Below are 23,416 nucleotides of genomic sequence, written 5' to 3'. Positions count from 1 at the left end.
GTGTTTTGCGTTGCACTGATGCCCTCTAGTGGTGAAGTAACATAATCTCCAAAAAGTCAGTGAAAGAAACGCTGGAGGAAGCTGTAAGTGCGAACTGTTTATCTTTAACATTAAGTCCGACAGTATCGACTAACTCAAAGACCATTACAGCATCAGGGAGCTCCATTTTGAAATTACGTAGCCTGTTGTATCGACATTCCAACTCCTGCTACCAATGTTGATTCAATAACTACAGCAGTTTTAGCAGTAAATCCACTTCATTCACTCTGCACATTTAACATACACCTAGAAAACGTGCTAAACCATTAACTCCTCTCTTCACACATGCGCAGTAGATGAAACATATCTTAAAAAAACATATCCAAAATTAAGTTACCAAACAAGTCCATAGCAGAACTGCTGTTCTTTAAAACTGTGAACTCTTGTCAGCATCATTTTTATACTTTGTGTCTGATAGATGATACAAAGCGTAACCACTAGAAGCACACAGATATACACTGTATTGCCAAAAGTATTGGGTCACCTGACCTTTCCTGTTATATGTGGTTCTTTTCCAAACTGTTACCACAAATCTGGAGGCACTCAATTGTACAGGACGTCTTTAGATGCACTATAATACAATTTTGCATTCACTTGAACTTTTAAACCCAAAACTGTTCTAGAATGGCAATGCCCCTGTGCACAAAGTGAGCTCCTTGACGATCTGGTTTACATGCTTTATAGAGGAAGATCTTGAGTGGCCTGCTATAGAACTCTGATCTCATCCCTAATAAACTCCTTTGTGATGAACGTGAATGCTGACTGCACCCCAGGTCTCCTCACCTACAGTTGTGTTCAAAATTATTCAACCCCCAATGCTGTAAATGGTTTTAGGGAATTTAGTGTACATTTGTAATTGTATTCAGAATGAAATCCTACAAGGACTTCTTAAAGAACCATATGCAACTAAAATGACATCAATTAGTTTTGTAATACAGTAGTAAATGTTTCTTTTGTGAATTCTTCATTGACAATTATTCAACCCCTTAAAGACTACCACTCTGAAGAACAGAGGTTCATTGAAGTGTTTTCAATCAGGTATTGAAAACACCTGTGGATATCAGGGAGCAGCAATAAAGCCTAATAAGCACCAATTAGGCAGCTTTAAAATGACTGTGATACTCAGCTCCTTCTAGACATTTACTGGTGTGGTTACAAACATGGTGAGGTCAAGAGAATGGTCCAGGAAGACAAGAGAACAGGTGATTACTCTTCACAGGAAGGGCAATGGCTATAAGAAGATTGCAAAGATGTTAAACATACCAAGAGACACCATAGGAAGCATCATTCGCAAATTCAAGGCAAAGGGCACTGTTGAAACGCTACCTGGTCGTGGCAGAAAGAAGATGCTGACTTGACTGCTGTGCGCTACCTGAAGCGTAGAGTGGAGAAAAGTCCCGTGTGACTGCTGAGGAACTGAGAAAAGATTTGTCAGATGTGGGTACTGAAGTTTCTGCTCAGACAATACGGCGCACCCTGCGTAATGAAGGCCTCCATGCCAGAACTCCCAGGCGCACCCCCTTGCTGTCCCCAAAGAATAAGAAGAGTCGACTGCAGTATGCCAAAAGTCATGTGGACAAACCACAGAAGTTTTGGGATAGTGTTCTGTGGACTGATGAAACAAAATTAGAACTGTTTGGGCCCATGGATCAACGCTATGTTTGGAGGAGGAAGAACAAGGCCTATGAAGAAAAGAACACCTTGCCTACTGTGAAGCATGGCGGGGGTCAATCATGATTTGGGGCTGTTTTGCTTCTGCAGGTACTGGGAAGCTTCAGCGTGTGCAAGGTACCATGAATTCTCTTCAGTACCAGGAGATATTGGATGACAATGTGATGCAGTCCGTCACAAACCTGAGGCTTGGAAGGCGTTGGACCTTTCAACAGGACAATGATCCCAAGCATACCTCCAAGTCCACTAGAGCATGGTTGCAGATTAAAGGCTGGAACATTTTGAAGTGGCCATCGCAGTCACCAGACTTAAATCCGATTGAGAACCTCTGGTGGGACTTAAAGAAAGCAGTTGCAGTGCACAAGCCTAAGAATGTGACTGAACTGGAGGCTTTTGCCCATGATGAATGGGCGAAGATACCCGTAGATCGCTGCAAGACACTTGTGTCAAGCTATGCTTCACGTTTAAAAGCTGTTATAACTGTAAAAGGATGTTGTACTAAGATTGAATGTCACTTGGGGGTTGAATAAAACTGATAATGATGTGAGCTCAGAAAAGACATTTGTGGTTATTTCATTATAAATGTTATGTTATATTTGTCTGACCTACACGTGCCTCTTTGATTTAATTGTAAGCAGGATGACTGAATGATCATAATCAATGTCAAACCGACCAAAACAATCAATTTCAGTGGGGGTTGAATAATTTTGAACACAACTGTACATCAGTACCTGCCTTTCATAACACCCTTGAGGCTGATGAACACAAATATCCATAAGTACACTCCAAAATCTAGTGGAAGAAGAAGAGTGGAGGGAATTATAAGAGCAAATTGGGACTAAATGTGGAATGCGATGCTCAAAAATCACCAACTGTACTTATGACCAGGTGTCCCAATTCTTTTATCAGTGTATATACATACAGTTAAACACAAAGATAAAACATTTTATTTGTATAGATATAAAATCTATACTATATCACTAATCACCATAAGGGTCAATTATTAACATTAAACAAACAACAAATTAGATCTCTACAAGCACAACAGCATGCAGTTTACCGTAAAAAAAATGTGCAACAAACAATCATTGAAGAAATCTCTTATAGGGCCATGAATATTTTTATTCATTACAGAATCAGCAGTTATTTTGGCCACGTGTCCACATACAAAATATTAAATTATTGTAATTGGTGTATTTTAGCTTTCTGAGTAACAAACATCACCTTTAGCTTGTTTGTTTTCTTTATCAGGTTAAATCAGTCTGCTGCCTGAAATAAATTTAAAAGTTACCTCTTGCTGAATTCATCTCTCTTTGTACTGCTACTGTTACAGTACAAGTTACAGTGAGACAGTGTGAGCACTGCTGAGCAGAATGGAAACACTCAAATGGAACAACACTTAAATATCACCAAAATGTGTACAACTGTTTTAATAAACTGCTCTGGGGCTTTAAAGAGCTTCATAAAGTTACTGTTTCAGAAACAGCTAAATGCCTGAGTTGAGTGTGAATGAGTGAAGAGGACAAAGATCCAACTTTTATACTAAATCAATGCGTGTAAGAGTCTGTAGAGATAAACACTTATAGAGTGTGTATGAGGGATTATGAATGATAAATTGTGTGTGTGTGTGTGTGTGTGTGTGTGTGTGATTCAGACATGAATCTGAAGTGAAAAATATTTACATTTTATTTAAGTAACTTGATAAATGTTTAGAGTTGAGACACAGTGTGATCTGCATTTATTTCATTAATAGTACTTGATAAAAATGTCTCAGTTTCACCTCTGAAAGTGCTTCAACATTTATTTACAGCTGAGCAGAAGATATTCTGTATTTCATATTCAAATGTTACTGCTTATTTAAATAATGGTTTTAGTATTAAATTATATACATAACAGATTTTTATTTTTACAGAGTCTCCTAAACCTGTGGTGATTATAAAGCCTGATACACAAGTGTTCAGAGGAGAAACTGTGTCGTTCAGGTGTGAAATACAGAGCGAAAAAGACACTAAGTGGACATATGACTGGTATAGGAATGATTACACACTCTACCCAAAACACACAACACAGGAGTTCAGTATCAGCTTTATTACAGAGTATGATAGAGGGAAATACACCTGCAGAGGGTGGAGACACAGTGACAATCAGATCGAGACGAGTGATTCTGTTACTCTTACTGTATCAGGTGAGTGTGTAAACACGTTATTAATTATAAAGTGTATGTGAAAGTGATCACTATTTTCAGATTGTGTTCCAGATTTTATTGAATGAGAAACAAAATTGTATAAAGAAACAAAGTCGTGTTAAAATGATGTTGTTCCTTTCACTTACTTTTCAGTTTCATTTTTATTTTTCTGATATAAAATAAAATATATTTGATTTAATGTATAACTACAGCTTATGAGCCTTTGTGATTGTTGTAACATTTTTCCTTGTTAATGTTTCACAGCTTTAGAATTAAACATTGTTATTTATAAAACATCATGGGGCAGTACACTGACCTTTTACACTTCAGTTCTATCATTGTTTTCATTTTTGTAGACGATGTACTGCTTCTAAACTGTTAAAGTCAATTTGCTTTAACCTTTAAAATAAACAGTGTCCACATGCTTCATTCAGCACAGAGATAAAACAACTGCTTATGCTGTACAGTGGTACCTTAACCTACGAGTTTAATTCGTTCCGTGGACAAGCTCGTATCTCAATTTACTCGCACATCAAATCAATTTTTCCCATTGAAAATATTTAAAATGGCATAAATCCGTTCCAACCCTCAAAATGAAACCGCATTTTTTATGTTTCAAGTTATTAAATAAGAAAAATACATTTCTAAATAACAAATATTGTATAAAAACATAATAGAAAGAGTATGTAAAGATATAATAATAGCCTCTGTTATGCTATCTCCTGCAAACTGCTTCTCCATCAGCCACACCAACAGACGTCCGGAGCTTAGAAATTATTTTAACACCTTTGACTGGCGTTAAAAACTCAAGCGACTCCTTCTGCTTCAAAATCGTTCAAATTTTAAACGTTGAACGTGTGTATTGTCTGGCCAAGTCTTTTACTCGCATACCTTGTTCATGTTCCTCAATAATTTCACACTTTAATTTAATGGACATCATCTTCCTCTTCTCAGCATTGTCAGTAGAACTTACTTTATTGGGAGACATGGTTACAAGTAAGTTAGAAGAAGGAATTTGTACCAAACATGAAGCACAAAGCAAGAAACCACGAGCACAATGAATCAGCGTTTACTATACGATGTGAAGAGAACGAGAGGGCGTGTTAGAGGCTGGAGGAAGCTGTGGAGTCACTGCTTACTACACCATCTAGCAGCGGCGTCTCAAGCTCCTACCTCAATTTTTTGCTCGCGTAACAAAGCAAAAAATCGACCGAGTGACGACTCGTACCTCCTAAAACTCGTACATTAGATCACTCGTAGGTCAAGGTACCACTGTAAATGTAAATCCAGATCTTCATTATTTCATATCAACAGAAAAACCCACACCGACTGTGAGTGTGACTCCTCAGAGCTTCATCTACACTGGAGACAGAGTTACTCTGAACTGTAATCTGCAGTCTACTGGATGGAGCTTTTCCTGGTATAAAGGTAACCAGAAATCACCTGAAGCCCAAAATACCAACCCACTCAGTGTGATAATCTCTAATGAAGGACAAACAACATACTACTGCAAAGCACTCAGGGGAAACTACGAGTCAGAGTTCAGTGCTGCAGCTACAGTTACAGTTAAAGGTACGTCATGTTTTCTACATTTTTACTGCACATTTAAAGATAGAAATTATTTATGAAAAAAAACATAATTCTAACATTTATTGCTATTGTGTAATAATATAACACAATGTTGAAATGATGATTACATGTACTGTTTGGTACATTTTTATTATCTTTGTATAGCGAGACCAAAGCCTGTAGTGAAAATACACCCAGCTGTGAATGTGTTCATTGGGGAAACTGTCACTCTCACATGTGACATACAGACTGGAGGATCCTGGAAGTATCACTGGAATAGAAGTAATGAAGAAATCAGAGATGCTACAGGAAAGAAGACCTACACAATCACTGATGTTAAAGACTCTAATAAAGGTCCTTATAGCTGCAAAGGAACTCAATCATCAGACCCAAAATACACACAGAGCAGTGATGCAGTTACACTGACTGTAGCAGGTGAGTGTTTTGTCTCACATATTCTCTCCTATGAACAATTTAAAGTGTAGACATGTATTTCTCTTAATGCACACGGACATCAACACTGTAGAAGTAAATAAACAGACCGTAAATAACAAACATCAGTCCCACATTCAATTACATGGAAACACACATACGATTTTAAACTCGTAAATAAACACAAAATACATCCACATACCACTTTTACCTGCTTGTGAGCTAAGAGAGGGGAATATATCTTGAAGTCTCTTGATTGTGTAACCGAGCGTTTTGAAAAGGGGCAAGTTTGACTAAAAATACTTTTCACTAGGAAAATAACAGAAACGGAAGCAGGATTCTGTGAAACAACCAGTCCGACTTTTTATTGTGCTTCCAGACCAGAACAGCATCAATGTGCGCAGGTGCAATAATATATCTTTCTTGCTTACGGCAAGTCCCGAGGAAAAAAAAGAAAACTATACCACCTATAAAATGAACACAGCGCCCTCTTGAGCTATCACACACAATTACACCCAAAAAGTCTTTTACAATTGGATGATTATAATGGCAAAAGAAAACATGAAATATTTCGATGATTCTGTAGCATCGTTCATCTCTTCATGCAGATCATATAACAGGAAGTGCCATACAAAGGCATGATGGGAATAAAATAAAACATAACCAAACACTCGTAGAAAGAATCAGTCTTGCTCAAGTAAACAACAATTGAGTATAAAAATCACAATAAACATTATAAAATTATACAAATTAAAATAATAAAAGGTTACGGAAATAAACCAGTAGCGCACAAGCACCATCTAGTGGAAACAGATATAAACTCAATAAGCTTTGTGATAGTAAATACACATGGTATGAAATGTACCACCACAGACCACCTATAAACATATTTTTCCACAAAAATAACTTTTTTAAACAAAACTAAGGACATTAGCTAATGGGCAGCTGTTTGGTGCTTATGGGTAAACAAATTAATCTCCATTTGACTTAAATGCAAAGAAGCATTACAACTTAAATATTGTTATTTAACACACACACACACACACACACACACACACACACACACACACACACACGGAATCTATACTGTGGATACTTTACAGGTTTTGTACAATGTTTAATTTATATAACTAGTTGCCTTGTTTGTAAATTGTTTGCTCAAGACAGAAAAACAGGCTCCTGGCTACAGTCAGGAGGTGAAAATGGCAGGAAATAAGTACAATGATATTGTGTTCTGCAAATAAAAAGAAGTGCTAATTGTAAGAAAATAAGGGAGACAACAGACAAGCACAAGCATAACAGTTTATTTAACATAAGAAGAAACATGAACTGATCAGAAAATCAGTATCAGTCAGTGTGTCAGCATGTGTATGTAATGTAGAGTAGTAATAGTTACATCAGTCCAAAAATAAGACAATGGAAAATCCAACCCAAACTGAAAGTGCTGTACAGTAAAACCAGTAGAACAGTAGAATATTAGACTAATAAAGGGTTATGTTCAGTATAAACATTTACAGGGACTCTCTCTCACTTACACATCAATGTGCTGAAGGGTGCAAATTAAAGATAAGCTTCTTTTTTAATTATCAACAGTTTCTATAATAAATGTAAAACTTATATGTAAAGAAGCTTCGAGAACAGTCAAGTCCAGCCCAATATCTTTCAGTTCTATCATTGTTTAAATTTTTGTAGATGATGTACTCCTTTTAAACTGTTTAAAAAAAGATACTTTGCTTTTACCTTTAAAATAAACACTGTATCCACATGTTCATTCTGCACAGAGATAAAACAACTGCTTATGCTGTAAATGTAAATCCAGATCTTCATCATTTCATATTAACAGAAAAACCCACACCGACTGTGAGTGTGAATCCTCAGAGCTTCATCTACACTGGAGACACAGTTACTCTGAACTGTAATCTGCAGTCTACTGGATGGAGCTTTTCCTGGTATAAAGGTAACCAGAAATCACCTGAAGCCCAAAATACCAACCCACTCAGTGTGATAATCTCTAATGAAGGACAAACAACATACTACTGCAAAGCACTCAGGGGAAACTACGAGTCAGAGTTCAGTGCTGCAGCTACAGTTACAGTTAAAGGTACGTCATGTTTTCTACATTTTTACTGCACATTTAAAGGTAGAAAGAATGTAGGAAAAACTTAATTATTCTAACATTTTTTGCTATTGTGTAATAATATAACACGATGTATAAATAATTATTACATGTACTGTTTGGTACATTTTTATTATCTTTGTATAGCGAGACCAAAGCCTGTAGTGAAAATACACCCAGCTGTGAATGTGTTCATTGGGGAAACTGTCACTCTCACATGTGACATACAGACTGGAGGATCCTGGAAGTATCACTGGAATAGAAGTAATGAAGAAATCAGAGCTGCTGCAGGAGAGAAGACCTACACAATCACTGATGTTAAAGACTCTAATAAAGGTCCTTATAGCTGTAAAGGAACTCAATCATCAGCCCCAAAATACACACAGAGCAGTGATGCAGTTACACTGACTGTATCAGGTGAGTGTTTTGTCTCACATATTCTCTCCTATGAACAATTTAAAGTGTAGACATGTATTTCTCTTAATGCACGCGGACATCAACACTGTAGAAGTAAATAAACAGACCGTAAATAACAAACATCAGTCCCACATTTAATTACACGGAAAACACACACGATTTTAAACTCGTAAATAAACACAAAATACATCCACATACCACTTTTACCTGCTTGTGAGCTAAGAGAGGGGAATATATCTTGAAGTCTCTTGATTGGATGATTATAATGGCAAAAGATAACACATGAAATCTTTCGATGATTCTGTAGCATCGTTCATCTCTTCATGCAGATCACATAACAGGAAGTGCCATAAGGCATGATGGGAATAAAATAAAACATCACCAAAACTCTTAGAAAAAAATAAGTCTTGCTCAAGTAATCAACAATTGAGTATGGAAATCACAATTAACTTTATAAAATGATCAAAATATAAAATTATACAAATTAAACTAATAAAAGGTTACCGATTTAAGCCAGTATCTAAGTGCACAAGCGCCATCTAGTGGAAACAGATATAAACTCAGGAAGCTTTGTGATAGTAAATACACATGGTATGAAATGTACCACCACAGACCACCTATAAACATATTTTTCCACAAAAAATTATTCCAACAAAACTAAGACATGAGCTATTGGGCAGCTGTGGGGGTTTATGGGTAAACAAATAAATCTCCATTTGACTAATATGCAGAGAAGCATTACAGCTTAAATATTTACTATTTTATTTAACACACACACACACACACACACACACACACAAACACAGAGAGAGAGAGAGAGAGAGAGAGAGAGAGAGAGAGAGAAACTATACTGTGGATTCAGACAAGCATAACAAATATAAGTATAATTTATTATATCAGTTTATTTAACATAAGAAACGTGAACTGATCAGAAAATCAGTGTCAGTCAGTGTGTCAGCATGTGTATGTATTGTAGAGTAGTAATAGTTACATCAGTCAAAAAAAAAGACAATTGAAAATCCAACCCAAACTGAAAGTGCTGTATACAGATGAGTGTGTCATGAGAGAGCTGTGGTCATGTGACCATGATCTCCATCAACCTCAAATTCAGAATGGTCTTCAGTGCCCTTTTGGCAACTGAACAGTCACCTTCTCTCTTTTCTCTTTAGTTGTTACCTGGTGGTAACTTTTAAAGCATCAAACTCATGAGATTCAGTTGTGAATAAAAACTTCACAGACACAGTTACTAACACAGCTATGAGATGGTCACATACACACACTATTAAAACATCCTCCATGTCTAGATAAAGACATCTACATTTTCCACCTGCTTTATTTCTAGCAATCTGAATTCTGATAACACATTTACAGTAATGAGGAGAGCCAAATAGTTTGTTTCATGATTTGAAGAAAAAAATATATATTATTCTACCTCTGTTTATTTTAAATAATATTTTGAATCACCCTTTTGTCTTTTTTGACATGATGTTCATGAATTTCTCTGATAAACACACAGTATTTTGGAATCTTTAATGCATCGAACTGATTCACTTCATAAACACTGCCTACATGATCTAAAGTCTCAGTTTAATAGATTAATTAAATGTTACAATATTTAATCTTCATTTGAGTGTAGGATCATTACAGATACAACAAAAATGTTTTCTTCTTCTTTTTGTAGAGGTTCCTAATAAATTAATGTTCATACAAATGATTCCTGTGACATGTGTTTTGTCTCTAACAGAAAAACCTGAACCTGAACTCACATCAGATCTTAAAGGAGCTGCACTGACAGGAAACTCAGTGACTCTGTACTGTACACTGAAGCTGCAGTCTGCTGGATGGAAGTTTTACTGGAGCAAAGACACACAGAGACGTGAAACTGAGACTGAAACAAATCACTACTTGTTCAGATCAGTCAGTGTCTCTGATGGAGGTCAGTACAGGTGCAGAGCTGGAAGAGGAAACCCAGTCTACTACACACACTACAGTGATGCACTCTGGGTAAATGTTACTGGTGAGTATGTGAATGAATTACACAGAACAAGTTTACAGAAGATCTGGGTAGAAACACAGTAAATTATATTTACACTCCTACATACAGAGAACAAATAGATTTTACCCAGTATAAAGCTCGAGTGTGAATAAGTGAAGAAGAGAAGGATTGAACTTTTATACTGTACAGAAGAAATGTATGTCTGTGTTTCATGATTTAACTCTGGTACACTGCAGCAACTTCAACACACTAAATCTTTTTTCTACATATTTTTCACCAACATTAATTTTAATAAAACAGTGTCATAAATGTAAATATAATAACATTAATATATTTATTAACAGATAAATCTGCTTCAGTGTCTCTGATCATCAATCCCAGCAGATCTCAACACTTTACTGCTGACTCTCTCTCACTGAGCTGTGAGGACCAGAGAGACTCTACTGGATGGACAGTGAGACGATACACACTCAATCAGACAACTTTTAATTGTTCATCACTTCCTGTATCTACATGTAACATCAGCTCCCTCTCTCCATCACACACTGGAGTTTACTGGTGTCAGTCTGAATCTGGAGAACGCAGTGATTCTGTCAACATCACAGTACACAGTGAGTCTTTATCACTTCTCATCAGTAGAATTTAATACATAAACCAGACCAAACATAAAAATATATTCTTAATAATAGACATTACATGATATTTCTAGTAATTAAATATAAAATCCTGTTTACTCTCCTCTGCTGAAAACTTTTTTAATATTTGAAAATAATTAAGGAAATTAATATTTTACTGAACACAGTGTCAGTATCTACTCCAGATAAACAATTACATTAAACATTTCAAGACATGAATCTCTCAGTTTCCTTCTGTAAGTCACGGTTATAATAACTGCATCGTTGTACTGGCATTTCTATAACCTGAGTTAATGATGAAAGCTTGTACATACTGTATTTGTTTTATTCACAGCTAGTTTTATTTTACTGCTGTGTTCATTAAATAACAAAATTGAACACTAGAATAATTGTCATATTATTGCTACATTGCATATTAAACAAAAGGTTTAATGACTTTCATTCATATAACCAGTGATTTCCTACAGTGCAGTTTGTTGTAGATTTTAATGTCCATTGATATGTTTTGGTCATGTGACCTCTTTCCTGTAGTCATCATTTATGATCCATACCAAGTAGCAGTAAAAATAAATACAGATCAGGAGTCAGTACAGACATGAAAATCTACCATTCACAGATATTTTTATATAAATATATATCCTAGATAGATATGTAGTGATGTCCAGCAGGTATGTACACAATTATATGTGTTATTTTAAAAACTTACTCCTAAAGCAACAAACATTAACCTTAAATCCTTTACACTTCTGTCTCAGACACATGCTCAGATCATTTATTTAGCTTAGCACATGTTATTATAGCCTCCTAGTTACCTGATATAAAGTGTTCTTTATAGAGGATTCAGCATTTTACAATGTAATAGAATTGAATATTATTATTTTTGCTGCTATTGTTACATCTTCCACAATCTTCTGGTCTTAAATATGGCAGTTTGTTTCTACAGCAGTGTCACATGGAACAGATCATTAGAGGTCTGCATGTTAAAATTATACTTTTACACACTTTGTGTTTTTATTGTTGCTTTTCTCTTTCCTACAGATGGTGATGTGATCCTGAACAGTCCTGTCCATCCTGTAACTGAGGGAAATCCTCTGACTTTACACTGTTTATATCGAAACACAAAGATCTCAACTGGTATTGATTTCTATAAAAATGATTCAATCCTCCAGAATCAGACTACAGGAGTGATGACCATCAGCAGTGTGTCAAAGTCAGATGAAGGTTTCTACCACTGTAAACATCCAGAGAGAGGAGAGTCACCGAAAAGCTGGATTTCAGTCAGATGTGAGGAAATTCTTTCTTCTTATATGAATTAGATTTGTTACAATTTGATTTTACTATGTAGTGTTTAAATAGATAATCAGGTTCCCTTCTTTTTTATACAGATTCACCTTCTTCAGCTACTGGTGTAATTATAGGACTGAGTTTGACTTTCACATTTGTCATCATAATGATCGTAATGATCATGTTGTTTCACCACAAAAAGAAAAAAGGTTTGATTTTCAGTATTTGTGTCTGTAGAACAATAAGCCACACAAAACCTGTTGCCATGATGTATTTGCAATTTCAGATAAATAATGTTGCTTCTAGTGCTTTTTTTCCACATGTTCATGTTTCACAAATATTTTTACTCACACCACTGCTGTACTTTGTTGAGAAGATGCAGCATATCAGACTCCTTCTACAGTAAATCAGGACACCACTCAGCCTCCAGGTCAGTCTGTGATATCACTTAACACCTGATTTTTATTTTTATTTTTGGACAAAAGTTAAACGTTTCCTCTAAAGATTTTTATTTTTACTATTTTAATAGCTGATGATAATGTTTATGAAAGTGCAGATGTAACAGTCACAGGTATGGACTATATAGAGTTTTGTAGCTAAATATGAGACAGAGGCAATAAAACATTACAATATTGTTGTACCTCTTTTTTCTCTTCTAGATGTTTCTGCAGCTGGAACCAGCAGTATAATCAACTCACAGGCTCTCACTAGAAACCAGAAACAAAACAGTAAGAATATAAAATATAAAAGCGATATAAAATAAGAAACTAGGAAAACAATACTGTGTCTATGATCTTCTATAGATGCTGGTGCAGGACCAAGTGATGTGATTTATGCTGATATTGAAATGAAAAACCAAAAGAAACCTAAGAGGAAACAGGGTAGGATAATTTTGTTTACAGTGCAACATGGCTAATAAATTAGATTTCATGTAACTTCAATTATTTTCTAGTTATTCATCTTAAAGCATAGTATCCAGCAACATCTACGCATTTTTCAGGAACTACAGTGAAAATAATAAAATGTATAAAATGTAAATGTACAGTAGATGTGGGGATTCATAGGGTATAATATGAAAAGTGTTTTATTTTAGCGAATACTAAATCAGTTGTTGTTGCCATTAGGAAAGAGCAGTAAGGGAGATGATACTGTTTACTCAGAACTGAAGCAAAACACAGATGAAGGTAAGATCTGCTTAAAGAAAATATATTCTCTCTCCAGATATTTACATTTGTGGCATTTGGAAGATGCTTTTATCCAGAGTGACTTGCAATGATCTCAGGTATACAACTGAATTTAGATTTGGTCTGTGATTAATGTAAACACAATGGTTTAGGACTACAGTTTGCACTCGAGTCTTCATCAGTGAACAGTTATAACCTCAACAGTGATAAAACTATAATGAATGGACATTTGGGGTCACCCAGATGAGGATGGGTTTCCTTCTGAATCTGGTTCCTCTTAAGGTTTCTTCCTCATACCAGCTCAGGACGGTTTTCCTCAATACTGTTGCCACTGGCTCAGTTATTAGAGATAAACTTACATGGACTGGTTTATAAATAAAAATGTATATTTTTAATCAATTTACTTCTATTTTCTGCATTGGGACGATGTTCACTGATAAACGTGTACTACAAATAAAATGTAATAGAATTGAGCAGTTGAGGGTGAAGGGTCCTGCTCAGCAGCCCAGCAGTGGCAGCTTGATGGTGTTTAGAATTAAACTCCTGACCTTTTTATCAGAATACAACATCTTAACCACTGAGCTACCACTTCTCCAAATGTATTGTCTTAGCAAACATAGAAATTTACCCTACATTCATTATTATGGCAGATGCTTTTACAAATACAGCATTGCACAAAACCCAGAGTGGTAAACCAGTAACCAGAAGTGCAGCATTGCTAACTGCATTTTATTGGTCCTGTAATTGTACACTGCACATTGACAATAAAGTTGAAACTACTCTAAACTAATCTAATCTAATCTTAAAATTGAATTTAAAAAATCCCCCTCTCTAAACATGCACTCTTCCAGTCACCCCTGTTCAGCAAGAAATGGACCATTCCAAGCTTCTCCCCTGAGTTTGGTGTAGAAAACAGGAAACTGTTTCACTTGTGAAGTTCATAGCAGACAAAAAGAGTAGTTTTTAGGTTTTAGGAGTTTATTGTTCGTGTCTGCAGCACACTGTAAGTAACTACAGTATATTTATAATTTGACTGCATAAATGTAAAAACTATAAGCTTTTCTGACAGATTCTACATTTAATTTGTACAAAGAATTACATGTTTCCTAAATCACATTAGATTCCTTTAATGTGTCTTTATCAGTGTACATTTATATCAGTATTATAGTTATTTAAACACTGATATATTGTAGCACCTCCGTTAGTGCATAAGAGCTATAAAGTTGTTTAGATATCCACAGGGCCTGCATGATGTTAGTGCATTGTATAAGTAGTTAACAATATTGTATTTTTATATTTCTTTGTGGTAATTATTATTTCACTTAATAATTATATTGTCTTATATTCTGTAAATGCACATTGATGTGTGTATTTTATGTTTACAGAACCATGCACGCACACACACACGCATGCACAGATATGAGATTTTATTCCTGTAACTGGACGGCCTTCAACAAATCTGGAATAACACCAACAATCCTAAGATTTTGGCCAAGTTTAATAGAGTAGAAATGAGAACTGAGACATGCAGTACTGTAGGTACCATAAAGACACTGTTTATAAGACATTATGTGGTACAATTTCAGTAATCAGTTTAATATTATTATCATTTCTGGATCACTCAAACTAAAGACAGTAGATATCTGTGAACATCACAATCACAACAAGGGTTTATTTGGTAGCTGCAGCAAAATCATTAAACATGGTGATTTTCTATCTGCTTTACATTTACATCTTTATAAATTCATTTTGGTAATAGAGTGTGGAATTTACACATATATAAAATAGATGTGCTTCTTATCTCACCAATGTTAAAATAAATAAAACTGCATGGTTGATGAGGTCATGGACAGTTTTAGGATGAACTTATAGAAATCATACAGCAATTATGACATTTATGTGGCTCCTTCTGCTGAAAACTGATTTATCAGATCCACTGAAAGTTCTTTGTAGTTGTCTAGTATGTGGTTAATTTTGAAGCATAAACTAGCTCATTATCTAGCAGCTAGCTGGCTGCTTCATTACATTATGCTTCATAACATAAAACTACGGTGAGCTGCAGGGCCAAGAAGTGGAAATGGCTAACTAATTATCGAATGTGAATCTGACGCATCTGCACAAACTGAAACTAGCAGCATTGTGATGTTATTACATCTGCTAACTGTCTTTACTTACTTTTACACAAATGTTGGTTTTGTGTGTCAATGAATAATTGTGATCATTGTGAACATTTGTTCGTATATTCTGAAAGTTGGAGAAATGTTTGTAATTGGTTGCATGTGATTTTTAGAAGTTTGCTATGAGATTATGACACAAACATGAAGAATGATATAATGTTTTTGTAATCTTTTACAGATGCTGCTGCTGGACCGAGTGATGTGACTTATGCTAAAATTGACCTAAAAAAACTAAAGAAACCCAAGAAAAAACAAGGCAGGACAAAAATTACTTTTTTTTTATATTTATTACACTTTTATATTTCATTTAAACCCTAGTTTGATTGTCTGTTTTCTTAAAACACATTATTCAGTAACCACTATGATAAATGTAAAAACTACCATGAAAATAACTGGAGATGTAACTGTACTGTAGCTGTGGAAGTTTAAAGGTTTAATATGAATAGATTATTATATTAGTTACATTAGTTACTGTTACCCACTAGGAAAGAACAACGAGGGATCTGACACTTTGTACTCAGAGCTGAAGAAGAACATAGATAAAGGTAAGATAAGCTCAAAGAGAAAACACAATCTCTCCAGACAATAGCATTATGTAGGCAAACTAATATTTATGCTACATTTAAACTATATTCAGATGTCGTTATTATGATAAGAAATGGGAAAAACTTTTATGAAGAAACACCTGCAAGGAAGAATAAATCTGGAAGTCTGACATAAATACCATCCAAATGACCATACAAGTTACTTGATCTAAAGCATTTGGTGGTATTTGTAATCATTTGTATAGTCATTATATAATGAATGATTATAAGTGGTAGGGGGGGCAGTAGCTCAGTGTTAAAGGCTCTGGGTTACTAACTGGAAAGTCAGTGGTTCACGGCCCAGTATCGCCAAGCTGACACTCTTGTGGCTATTGAACAAGGCCCTTAACCCTCTGTGCTCCAGGGCTGCTGTATCATGGCTGATGCTGCACTTTGACCCCAGCTTCCTTACATAGCTGGAATATGTGAAGAAAGAATTTCACTGTGAATTTCACAGGAACTTTTAGATTAGTTTGGTTTAAATCAGTTGTAACTGGTTCAGGACGGTACTGCTGCATGTGATTTTTAGAAGTTTGCTATGAGATTATGACACAAACATGAAGAATGATAAAGTTTCTGTAATCTTTTATAGATGCTGTTGCTGGACCAAGTGATGCGACTTATGCTAAAATTGACCTTAAAAAACAAAAGAAACCCAAGAAAAACCAAGGTAGGACAAAAATCTTTCAGTAAATTTTTAGCCACTGTTTATTAGATTTCATTTTAAGCGGTTGTTTGATTGGCTGTTATCTTAAAGCACAGTGTTCACACAGATTGATTAGAAAGTGGATTTGTAATAATTTGTATAGTCATTATATAATTAATGATTATTGGGGGGGCAGTAGCTCAGTGGGTAAGGCTCTGGATTACTAATTGAAAGGTCGGTGGTTTAAGCCCCAGTATCGTCAAGCTGCCACTCTTGTGGCCCTTAAATAATAGTAAAGAAAGAACATGTACTTTTTAACAGCATAGTAAAAATCTTTCTTTCTTTACTATTATCACCATTTTTACATTAGATGATGAAAATATTAAGCCAAAATATCTCTGAGCCGCTCTGGTGGTTGTACTGCTCCAGACCCTTCACAGAGAAGAAGAGTTTAGCAATTGCTAAGTTACATGTCAGTTTTTAGACTAAATGTATTTTCATTTTTCAGTTTAATTACAGTGCAAAAGATTTTATTTATTTCAGAAATGCACTTAAATATGCTCAGTAATTAATGGTGCAATAATTAACATGTACAAAGAAAATATTTTACATTTGGCAGGAACATTTAGTTCAGTTGGATTTACAGAAATATTTTTAAATGTTTAATTAATAACACCCAGTAATAGTTAAATCATTAATAACTAAACAATATAAAATGGCATTTTCCATAGGTCCATGAAGAAAGTCTAAAGTCTCCAATCAGGAACTGCTGATTCAGCTAAAGTACATGGTAAAAACATAGGGGTCATTACGTAGTTTCTGTATTTGTGTTCTTCTTTTTTCTAATCTGAACATTGTACAAACTCCTGATAGTGATATTAAAAGAGGAAGAGGGAAGAGGAAGCTGTGTTTATATCTAAATTTTTATATTTAACAATGTAACAGAATTATACTCACGTCAACTCAAGTTGTTATTCATTAGATCAGAATAATGTATAATCTGGCAGTAGATTAAGTGTTAATTGGTTTATTTTAATACTGATTTCATGCTCAGTTACAAAAAACTAATACAATTAAGCTTATATGGTTTATAAACGTATACATTTTTATAGCTTATATGGACGTTGTTTTTGCAAGTTTCATTTATGTATGTTTGTGTTTATTTACTCATTTATGTTATTTGCCTGTTAGTGTAATGCAAAAAAGACACTTTCAGCACTGGATGATAATCAGATATTTTGACTGCACTGCTTTAAACAGTAATAATGCAGTATTGCCCTTGAGTCACTGTGTTTCCTTCATACATAGAATGATATTGTGTCTGTTTTTTGTTAAAAAAATTTTTTACTATAAACAAGATTTTACCTTTAATTGTTTCAAGTTTACTGCTTCTATATGTAACTTCCTACTTTTCATATTACAATTATAATTTTATATTTTTCCATTATTAAAAAGGAAGAAGTTAAATTATATTATATATTATAATAAAGAAATATATATATTTTTTTACATTTTAATATAATTGGCTTTTTTATTTCTTGTCATTCAATTTTAATGTTTTAATTGTCATTTATTATTTTTATTTTGTAACTAATTTAAGCAGTACTTAACTATACATTTTAAGCTTGTATTTTTATATACATTAGCATAAATAAAGTTTTTCCAAAAAGCAGCTCTGTTTAATTTTTCATTGTACTGCTTATTTTCCTTAATAAATGAAATCATCATTTGAAAACTACATGTTGTATTTACTCAGGTTATATTTGTGTGAGATTAAAATTTGCTTGATGATCTGACATTTAAATGTGGCAAAAATGCAAATAAATAAATAAATAAATCAGGACATTTTCACAGTACTGTATAATAATAATAATAATAATTATATAATAATAATAATAATAATAATAATAATACTTGATACACCTCATTAATTTTACATTTCTAACGTTGCTGCTACAAAAACATCAATACACAGAATCCTTGTGTTTGTCAGATTTCAGCCTGAGAGCAACTCGAACTCCCAGCAACCACTGCAGCCTGTGAATATTGCCGCCATGAACTCAGCCTTTCAGAAAAAGCAGAACAAATGAAATTCTCTCCTTTTTTACTTTAAACAAACAAAAAGTTTAAGTTACTCACCTCTCCAACTCAGCGCTGTTAGCTGCCATCAAAACCATGCGGATGTCGTCTCTTCATTTTCACAAACGATTTGAAACAAAATTCACACACTACCACATTCAGCTCATGTACAAGGCATTTAATCAATTAATCATTGTCCACAGGAGGTTTCAACATCCTACTTGGGGCTCAAGTGCCACCCATTTGGAGCTGACCGGCCCACTTGGAGCTTAAGTCCCACCCACTTGGCTCCGACCTCTGTTTATGCCCAAATTGTTGTAGTAGACAAAAGCTATGAAAAGTAAATGGAACAGAGAAACGCAGCAGGCTAACAGGCTTAGTAACAAATAAAATTGTATTAATTTACTGCTGCTGCTATTTGCTGCTTTTAGCTTTAGTGTTTCTTTGCACCATTTTAATGGAATCCATCACTATGTTGTGAGCGAACTGATTGTGCAACCTGATGCTCGCGAGTCACAACAGAACAGATCCAGTGTGACTCTCTTGAAGAACTTTATTTAACTACACAATTTTCACATGAAGATTCTACAGTTTTTGCTCACTGTGCTGATGTTTCACCTTCATCCGTATCACCAGTGTGTTTTCTTTTCACGTGCTTGTGCATCACTGTGTACTTCCATCCCACACAAAATCAGCTTTGCATAACTTCCAGGTTCAGTTTTCTTTCTCCAAAAAACATATTTTTTCAGCTTTTTTTGGCCATAGCTAATATGCTGTTTGTTGTACAATAAAAAAAATTATATCCTGGCAATCCTCTGGTCAAAAGAAAGAAAATGACTGATTATATATATATATATATATATATATATATATATATATATATATATATATATATATATATATATATATATATATATATATATATATATATATATATATATATATATATATATATATATATATATATATATATATATATATATATATATATATATATATATATATATATATATATATATATATATATATATATATATATATATATATATATATATATATATATATATATATATATATATATATATATATATATATATATATATATATATATATATATATATATATATATATATATATATATATATATATATATATATATATATATATATATATATATATATATATATATATATATATATATATATATATATATATATATATATATATATATATATATATATATATATATATATATATATATATATATATATATATATATATATATATATATATATATATATATATATATATATATATATATATATATATATATATATATATATATATATATATATATATATATATATATATATATATATATATATATATATATATATATATATATATATATATATATATATATATATATATATATATATATATATATATATATATATATATATATATATATATATATATATATATATATATATATATATATATATATATATATATATATATATATATATATATATATATATATATATATATATATATATATATATATATATATATATATATATATATATATATATATATATATATATATATATATATATATATATATATATATATATATATATATATATATATATATATATATATATATATATATATATATATATATATATATATATATATATATATATATATATATATATATATATATATATATATATATATATATATATATATATATATATATATATATATATATATATATATATATATATATATATATATATATATATATATATATATATATATATATATATATATATATATATATATATATATATATATATATATATATATATATATATATATATATATATATATATATATATATATATATATATATATATATATATATATATATATATATATATATATATATATATATATATATATATATATATATATATATATATATATATATATATATATATATATATATATATATATATATATATATATATATATATATATATATATATATATATATATATATATATATATATATATATATATATATATATATATATATATATATATATATATATATATATATATATATATATATATATATATATATATATATATATATATATATATATATATATATATATATATATATATATATATATATATATATATATATATATATATATATATATATATATATATATATATATATATATATATATATATATATATATATATATATATATATATATATATATATATATATATATATATATATATATATATATATATATATATATATATATATATATATATATATATATATATATATATATATATATATATATATATATATATATATATATATATATATATATATATATATATATATATATATATATATATATATATATATATATATATATATATATATATATATATATATATATATATATATATATATATATATATATATATATATATATATATATATATATATATATATATATATATATATATATATATATATATATATATATATATATATATATATATATATATATATATATATATATATATATATATATATATATATATATATATATATATATATATATATATATATATATATATATATATATATATATATATATATAGCAGATATGTCACACAGTACATCAAACAGTACATGTGTGGTGCTCAGAATTATTGCACTATTTAAGTAACATTTATTAAAACTATTTAGAAAATTTGGATTTTTTTATGATTTTAAAAATAGCATTATAACTTTATTAACTAGTTTTCAAAAACCAACATCACATTTATTTATGCAAAAAAAAGAAATAACTGAACCCGTTGTTTTTGTTTAGTGTTCAGTGAGAGAAATCTCTTCTGTTTTGGGCTTGAACAAGTGCACTGAAGTCAGGTTGAATATCTGAGGTGGAAATGCAAAGGACAGCACACAAATGATCATCACTAAGTGAAGATTTGTATCTGGATCTAGATCTGTATTTTTCTACATTCTGCATCAATTTTTCTTTTTTAAGGTTAGTTGATATATTTGAGGGCTAAGAGCTCATTTCTTGGAAACTGTCCACACATTCAGTGATGTGCATAAGTGCACTGATGAAGTTAATTAAGAAAAACAATAGTGGCCTCCAAAATAAAAGCCATGTAAATGTATTTTGTGCACCATCACAAATTAATAGGTGACACTGTTAAACCTTTACTTACTCGTGTTTGTAGTAAAATAAAATACCCAGGTCTGATATAAATGATTGTATTTTGCAAGATTTTTCAAACATACACTTAATCTTGATATCATTTGATAGACCTCATTAATTATTCTGAATTATGATAAAAACCTACTTTTGCGAACTAGTCCTAGGTTTTTTGCTTGATTGTAATCAATCCAGTGCAGAAATGGTTAGTGAACAGTGATCATCAATAAATATAAAAAAAAGCTGAACTTTCAGGTAAACAAAACGTTCAAAATAGAAAGGTCACTTTTACTAAAATGATTATAACTCATGAATGGAATGAGATCTTCACAAAACTTTACACATGTATCAGATTAATCTTTGTACAAATTTATAAAATTGTGTAGCTTTGCTACTTGGTGCTGCTATAAGATGGGAAAATATAATAACAGCTATAACTACAGAACTATTAGTCTAATCAGCCTAAAAATTGTCCCACAGTGTCTAAAAAAAGTCTAAAAAAACATGGCCACCATCGGCCAATCAATTTAGAGCACCTTTTACACAATGTTAAAAGAGGCCGATCGGAAGGAAACTCGGTGGGCATGTTCCTAATGTCTTAGGTAGGAACTTGACTTTATAACCATTTTTCATTCCTCTGAATTCTAATCCTGTGCATCCTCATCGCTCTACATGAAAATTGCATCTCTTACTCTCTTACCTCTCTCTCTCTCTCTCTCTCTCTCTCTCTCTCTCTCTCTCTCTCTCTCTCTCTCTATATATATATATATATATATATATATATATATATATATATATATATATATATATATATATATATATATATATATCAAGATATTTATAGAGGAGACTGATAAGAGACTGATCCCCTTAAAGGGATTAAGATTAAGTCTAATCTACCCCGATGGGGCCCCCACAGGCTCTGGTCATGGAACAGGAAGTTGACACTCTCTTGAAAAAGGCAGCCATCAAGGTGGTCCCTCTGTCAGACAGCCGGTACTTCATAGTTCCCAAAAAGGACCCTAGATCAGAGAATGTTCCTAAGGTACCCTCAGCCGTCCCACAACCTGTTATGATTAAGCATTCTCTCCTCCTGCCTTTCAGGCCCCGGACCAGGAGAAGCTTAACTGACTATG

At 32.0% G+C, this 23,416-nt stretch overlaps 2 protein-coding genes and 2 long non-coding RNA genes across 5 annotated transcripts in view; 3 read left to right on the top strand and 1 right to left on the bottom strand.

Annotated features, from left to right (window-relative positions):
• Positions 1-7,896, top strand: part of LOC124387239 — a 70,089-nt gene extending 62,193 nt beyond the window's left edge. For both annotated transcript variants that reach the window (XM_046851468.1, XM_046851469.1), the window contains one exon: positions 7,740-7,896. In XM_046851468.1, coding sequence (XP_046707424.1) covers positions 7,740-7,760 — 21 coding nt within the window. In that variant the 3' untranslated portion in view covers positions 7,761-7,896. The remainder of the gene's footprint in view (positions 1-7,739) is intronic.
• Positions 1-18,306, top strand: part of LOC124387536 (Fc receptor-like protein 5) — a 207,781-nt gene extending 189,475 nt beyond the window's left edge. The window contains 1 exon segment of the mRNA XM_046851947.1: positions 17,667-18,306. Coding sequence (XP_046707903.1) covers positions 17,667-17,674 — 8 coding nt within the window. The 3' untranslated portion in view covers positions 17,675-18,306.
• Positions 14,397-15,962, top strand: LOC124387246. Its single transcript, XR_006926123.1, has 2 exons — positions 14,397-14,531; positions 15,884-15,962. It is a non-coding gene; the product is annotated as an uncharacterized LOC124387246 (long non-coding RNA).
• Positions 18,307-18,778: 472 nt separating the features above from the next.
• LOC124387250 lies at positions 18,779-19,622 on the bottom strand. Its single transcript, XR_006926129.1, has 2 exons — positions 19,075-19,622; positions 18,779-19,000 (listed from the first exon to the last, which is right to left on the bottom strand). It is a non-coding gene; the product is annotated as an uncharacterized LOC124387250 (long non-coding RNA).
• Between the last annotated feature and the right edge of the window lie 3,794 nt (positions 19,623-23,416).

The sequence above is a fragment of the Silurus meridionalis genome, chromosome 6, assembly GCF_014805685.1.
Source record: "Silurus meridionalis isolate SWU-2019-XX chromosome 6, ASM1480568v1, whole genome shotgun sequence".
NCBI lineage: Eukaryota > Metazoa > Chordata > Actinopteri > Siluriformes > Siluridae > Silurus > Silurus meridionalis.
This window is presented reverse-complemented; position numbering and strand designations above follow the sequence as displayed.